A 6,181-nucleotide genomic window follows, 5' to 3' on the forward strand; every position below is an offset into this window, starting at 1 on the left:
AAATAGAGAAAAGATATGAACAGGGGCTTCCCTGGTGGCTCAGTGGTAAAGAATCTGCCTGCCAATACAGGAAACACGGGCTCAATCCCTGATCTGGGAAGATTCCAAAGGTCTTGGAGCAACTAAGCCTGTGTGCCTCAACTATTCAGCCTGTGCTCTAGAGCCTGGGATCTGCAACCCCTGAGCCCACACGCCACATCTACTGAAGCCCGCAAGCCCGAGAGCCCTAGCGCCTCAACAAGAGAAGCCACCACAGTGAGAAGACCAGGCACTGCAACCGCAGAGTAGCTCCTGCTGTCTGCAACCAGAGAAAGCCCACACAGCAAGTGAAGGCCCAGCACAGCCAAAAATAAATTAATAAATAAAATTATATACACACAAAAGAGATGAACAGATAGTTCACGGAAAAGGGAATACATGCGAGTCAAATGAGAGAAAAGCAAATTAAAACTCATGCCATTTTTGAACTTTCTAGATTGGCAAAATTCAGACATTTGATAACACTGTTGGTGAGGCTATAGGGGGAATGCCGAGCACCAGCAATTGCTGGTGGGAGCGCAAAGTGGTACAGGGATGGAAGGCAACACAGCAATATCTGTAAACTTTCCAATGGGTGCTTTCAGCTCAGAATTCTCACTTCTGGAAATCCTACAAACTTACTACAGAGAGTTTCCCAGGTGGTGCTATGGTGAAGAACCCGTCTGCCAATGCAGGAGATGTAAGAGACACAGGTTTGACACAGATTCAATCCCTGGGTTGGGAAGATCTTCTGGAGGAGGACATGGCAAGCCACTCCAGTATTCTTGCCTGGAGAATCCCATGGACAGAGGAGCCTAGCAGGCTACAGTCCATAGGGTTGCAGTCCATAGAGTTGGACATGATTGAAGCGACTTAGCATGCACGCATGTACTACAGATATTCTATATAATAAAGAATCTAAGATGTGCCATTATTTTTATGAAAATGCTATATTCACCATCAAATGTAAGATAGACCTCAACTTCAGAGATGTCAATATATGAAAACTGCATTTAGAATCAGAGTAATACTGTATTTGTGCCCATGCTGAGATATGCAGACAAGATTAACTATTATAGCTTTTTATTTTTTGGCCAATAGAAAATGATGGGAAAAAAATCTAAATGCCCATCAGTATGTTCCTGATTATGTAAATTACAACATAACCACAGAATGGAATGAAATACACCTCTAAAAAAGAATGAGGAAATAGAGTGGTTTGGAATGATCCTTAAGTTCTTACTGAAAATGCAATGCATAAATCAATAATTTGCCAACTTCTGTAATGAAGAAAGCAAAACCAAAAAACGACCCAGCTTTGCATTTACTTGTGTATATAAAGGGAAACTGGAAAGACGGAAGTACTGTGGTTACAGATGGGAATTGTACTAAGCACTGGGTAGAGCGGGGACAGAGATAGAAGACTTTTCATTGTGTGTTTTATATCTGGGGGGCTTGTAAGTATTTACCAAAAAGGTATTTAAAAAAATCCAGAAATTTCAGATATTCTTGAATACACAATTTATCTAATATATGCAGCATTGACTTTGCTTGTCCTTTGAAATGCCTCATAAAACACAAAACCAATCTTACACTAAAAACTTCTATTGAAACTGACATGAAGAAAACTCAAGAGGAATTATCAGAACTGACAATTTCCAGTTCTCTCCATGGCCTTCCAGTCCTACAGGAATTCCTATTCCTATCACTGCTATTTGATGATTTCTTTCATCACCATGGGCTCTATTGGCAGTTTTTCTTCATCAAGTCTCAATTTTAGAAAACCATTCTTCACCTCAGTGAAGCAATTTGAAAAGACATTTCCACAATGCAGGGAAAAGAATCTGGATTAACCACAAACTCAAAGTCAGAAGAGTCATAAGGTTTTGACCTTTTTTCCATTTCTTCTGAGTTTTTCTTGATAAGCTTCCTTTTTCCCCCCAGCTGTGCTTTGCCTTATTCTCACGTACTTTGTAAAATCAAGTTACAGGAGTGGTATATAACACTGTCTTGAAGGCAGAGGTTCTTCTGAAAGTAGTTGCATCATTAAACTATTCTCTACTGATAAACTTATCACAACCAAGTTCTTCTATCAGAGGATTGATAATTTCAGATGCAGTCAGAGTTATACTAAATGTTAAAATATCAAAATCCATCCTCTGCGGATTCCGCTGATATTCGGCGTCAAACGCCGCTTCCCTGGCTCTGCAGGCTTCCACAAATCTCCTGCGGCGTCCTTCAAGCTCCTGAATTCGGCCAGGGGCAATCGGGTAGTGTTCCAGATAGTGGCGGAGGAACTGCTGGTAATTAATTCCTAAAACGCCAAGTGGGTGACGGAGGCGGAGATATGGCAACGCAGCCAGACCTGGGCCGTTCCCGGGCCTGGACCGGAGTCTGCCCTCGGGACCCTCTTCCTCCGCTGGCTCCGCCAACAATCGGGCGACCTCTGCCATCCGGGCTTCCCTGGCCGCTGCCCCCAGGCCTTCTCGGGACGCCGCCATCGGACCTTCCCTGGCCTCCGGCACTGGACCTTCCACGGGTGAAGCCATCGAACCTTCTACGGCCTCCGCCATCGGACGGTCCCTGGCCGCCACAGGCTGCGCGGGGGCCGGCTCCCGCCTCCTGCCGCCTACCTCCGCCTGCCGGACGTCGCCGTTGTCATTTGCTGCGCCCGCCGGTGGGACACCTTGGTCCGCGGGCAGCTCGGACATCCCGGATCGCGGGGTCAGCTCGGCCGCTCCCACAAATACTGGGATAACGGCACAGCGCGGTTAGCGATGTGCACGTAAGTGTACGTAACTGCGCATGCGTGAGCGCTGTGCACACTGGTCCACGCTGTGTGTGCAAACCCAGGTGCACGAGAGTAGGGTGTGCTGCTGAAATTGAGCACTGCGCATGCGTCATGCCCACGCGACTGCAACCTTCCAGGTGCCATCTAGCGGCTGGAAGAGCCAACACGCCTGAAATCTTACCCAGAACGTCCGAGGGCGGTGTGTTAAGTCTCTTCAGTCGTGTGTCCCACTCTTTGCGACCCTATGGACTGTAGCCCGCCAGGCTCCTCTGTCGATGGGATTCTTCAGGCAAGAATACTGAAGTGGTTTGCCATTCCCTCCTCCAGTGGACCGCCTTTTGTCAGAACTCTTCACTATGACCTGTCTTGGGTGGCCCTGCACGGCATGGCTCATAGCTTCATTGAGTTCGGCAAGTCTTTTCACCACAAGACTGTGATCCATGAAGGTGTGCGCCACCAGGAAAGTCCTCTAAACCTTCTTTTTGTACAACATACCGTGCAGAAAAAAATATACAAAATATAAAAAAAATCCAAAGTATAAATATAAATATACAAAATATACCGAATGACTTATCGCAAAGTGAACGTCCGTATGACCACCACTCGGGTCAAGGAATTATTTCTAGTATCCCAGAATCCTTCCTCCCTTCTTATCACTTTCTACCCGGGGGTAGCTACTATACTGATGATATAGTAGCGGGAATGGTAATCATTTTCTTGCTTTTCTTTTTGTTTTACTACCTGGGGGTTCATTCCTGAATTTTGCTTTTTTTTTTTTTGAAGTTTATATACTCTTGTGTCTGGTTTCTTTCACACATTATTTTTACGATTCACCTATGTTTTTCATTGTAATTATAAATCATTTTCTCCATAGTTACACGTTCATTACCATTATTTTTGTGTCTCATAATATTGCAACATGCATCTTAAGTACTGACTCTCCAATTATTTTTCTTTATTCTAAATAACATGAGAAATATAAAGAAATTCCCCCTTTAATGTTGCTCACGATAACCTCCGTCGTGATTTAGGGGCATCAGCAAATATAGTGACTCACTGTTTTCTGCCCTGTCAGGAGTAGTTATTTTGAGGCATTAGGTCTCATCTGCATATCATAAAGTTGAATTTTTATTTTCCTAAGCCCTACATTGATAAAACACAACATCCAGCCTGTGTTGCTTCAAACACAACTTCCCCCCACAGCTCTGCAGTCTCTTAAGTGTGTGTGGCTCCTTTAAGGTGCCCAGGCTAGTTTGGAGACCTAAGGTCCATTGCTGCTACCCTCAGGCTGCCTGGAAAATCACAAATATTTAATAAAAGAATTTTCAGACTTAGATGGGATAGGAATAGCTCTAAACAAAATCATGGTTTACTCGGGTCTTCCCTGGTGGTACAGCGGATTCTAATCCGCTGTAGAGGACAATGCAGAGGACATGGGTGCCATCCCTGGTCCTGGAAGATCCCTCATGCCACAGAGCAACTAAACCTGAGAGCCACAACTACTGAAGCCCGTGAGCCTAAAGCCTGTGCTCCTCAACGAGAGAAGCCGCTGCAGTGAGAAGCCTGTGCGCTACAGTGAAGAGTAACCCGGTCGCTGCAACTACAGAAGGCCCGTGCACGGCAGCAAAGACCTAGGGCAGGCAAACAAATAAATAAAATTATGGTGCATTGGGAATTCCTTGGCAGTTCAGTGGTTAGGACTCTGATCTCACTGCCGAGGGTGTAGGTGTATAGTGCGGCCCCCCCAAAATCTAAAATAACCCCCCCAATTATGGTGTGTTGAACAAAAATGCTCATGTGGGGGAGATGAAAGCAAACATTTGAGATAGATTCCAGGTTAGCTATTGCTCCCAGTATTTCTCCTGTGTAGTGGCTGCAGCATCCTTGTCTCTGACTCACTACCAGTGTTTCAGAATCATTTGAGGACAATTTCAGTCATGCTTTCCTGGTGGCTCAGATGGTTAAGTGTCTGCCTACAATGCGGGAGACCCGGGTTTGATCCCTGGTTGGGGAAGATCCTCTGGAGAAGGAAATGGCAACCCATTCCAGTACTCTTGCCTGGGAAATCCCATGGGAGGAGCCTGGTAGGCTACAGTCCATGGGGTCACAAAGAGTCGGACACGATGGAGCGACTTTACTTCTTCTTTTACTTCAGTCATGCTTCAGACTAAACAATCAAGGGAGCTGATATCAGGGGCTCCACGCTGATATATTCTTTACAGGAAAAATAAGAGAGATTATAAAGAAAGAGACAGGATCTGCTTTTCCCGAAGGCTGCAAAGTCTGTGATAAATAGCACTGGTGGGAAATTTGTCCTTCCTCTGACCAAAGATATCCTTTAAAGGATAAATACCCATTATCCTTTAACCTCGAAATTAAATCTGTACTTTTATGGATATGGAATGAAACCACAACTCAGAATGTGCACTTGGCTTACATAATTGGGGGAATCATAACATCCTTCTTGCATCTGTTTTTCCCCAAAGACTATTTAAAAAAATTAAAATTTTATTTATTTCTGGCTGTGCTGGGTCTTCATTGCTGTGTGAAGGCTTTCTCTAGTTGCAGTGCACAGGTTTTTCATTGAGGTGGCTTCTCTTGTTGCGGAGCACAGGCTCTACGTGCATGGACTTCAGTAGTTGCAGTACTCAGGCTTAGTCGCTCCAAGGCATGTGGAATCTTCCTGGACCAGGGATCAAACCTGTGTCCTTTGCATTGACAGAAAGAAAGGAGAAGATGTAGCTCAGTCATGTCCAACTCTTTGCGACCCCACGAGCTATACAGTCCATGGAATTCTCCAGGCCAGAATACTGGAGTGGGTAGCTTTTCCCTTCTCCAGGGGATCTTCCCAACCCAGGTCTCCTGGATTGGCAGGCAGACTCTTATCAACTGGACTTCCAAGGAAGTCCCATTCTTACATCCTTATTACCCCTGATTATCCTAGGCCTTACATCTGCTCACTAGATGGGTTTGAACTGACTTAATGGTAGATATGACCAACCTAGACAGCATATTAAAAAGCAGAGACATTACTTTGCCAACAAAGTTCCATCTAGTCAAAGCTATGGTTTTTCCAGTGGTCATGTATGGATGTGAGAGTTGGACTATGAAGAAAGCTGAGTGCTGAAGGATTGATGCTTATGAAGTGTGGTGTTTGCGAAGACTCTTGAGAGTCCCTTAAACAGCAAGGAGATCCAACCAGTCCATCCTAAAGGAACTCAGTCCTGAATATTCATTGGAAGGACTGATGCTGAAGCTGAAACGCCAATACTTTGGCCACCTGATGCGAAGAACTGACTGATTGGAAGACCCTGACGCTGGGAAAGATTGAAGGCAGGAGGAGAAGGGGATGACAGAGGATGGTTGGATGGC

At 45.2% G+C, this 6,181-nt stretch overlaps 1 protein-coding gene across 1 annotated transcript; it reads right to left on the minus strand.

The window, feature by feature from the left end:
• Positions 1 to 1,522: 1,522 nt before the first annotated feature.
• LOC147353833 (EP300-interacting inhibitor of differentiation 2) lies at positions 1,523 to 3,332 on the minus strand. Its single transcript, XM_086352473.1, has one exon. It carries the CDS (start codon positions 2,727 to 2,729, stop codon positions 2,070 to 2,072), a length of 660 nt encoding a protein of 219 aa, XP_086208599.1. The 5' UTR covers positions 2,730 to 3,332; the 3' UTR covers positions 1,523 to 2,069.
• Positions 3,333 to 6,181: the final 2,849 nt, after the last annotated feature.

Source organism: Bos grunniens, chromosome 18 (assembly GCF_055505025.1).
Source record: "Bos grunniens cultivar Pamir isolate PY7600 chromosome 18, Bosgru_T2T1.0, whole genome shotgun sequence".
NCBI classification, from domain to species: Eukaryota; Metazoa; Chordata; class Mammalia; order Artiodactyla; family Bovidae; genus Bos; species Bos grunniens.

Bases quoted from the DNA above. Each gene is read 5' to 3' on its own strand.
- LOC147353833 (XM_086352473.1), bottom strand. From the start codon at position 2,729: ATGTCCGAGCTGCCCGCGGACCAAGGTGTCCCACCGGCGGGCGCAGCA.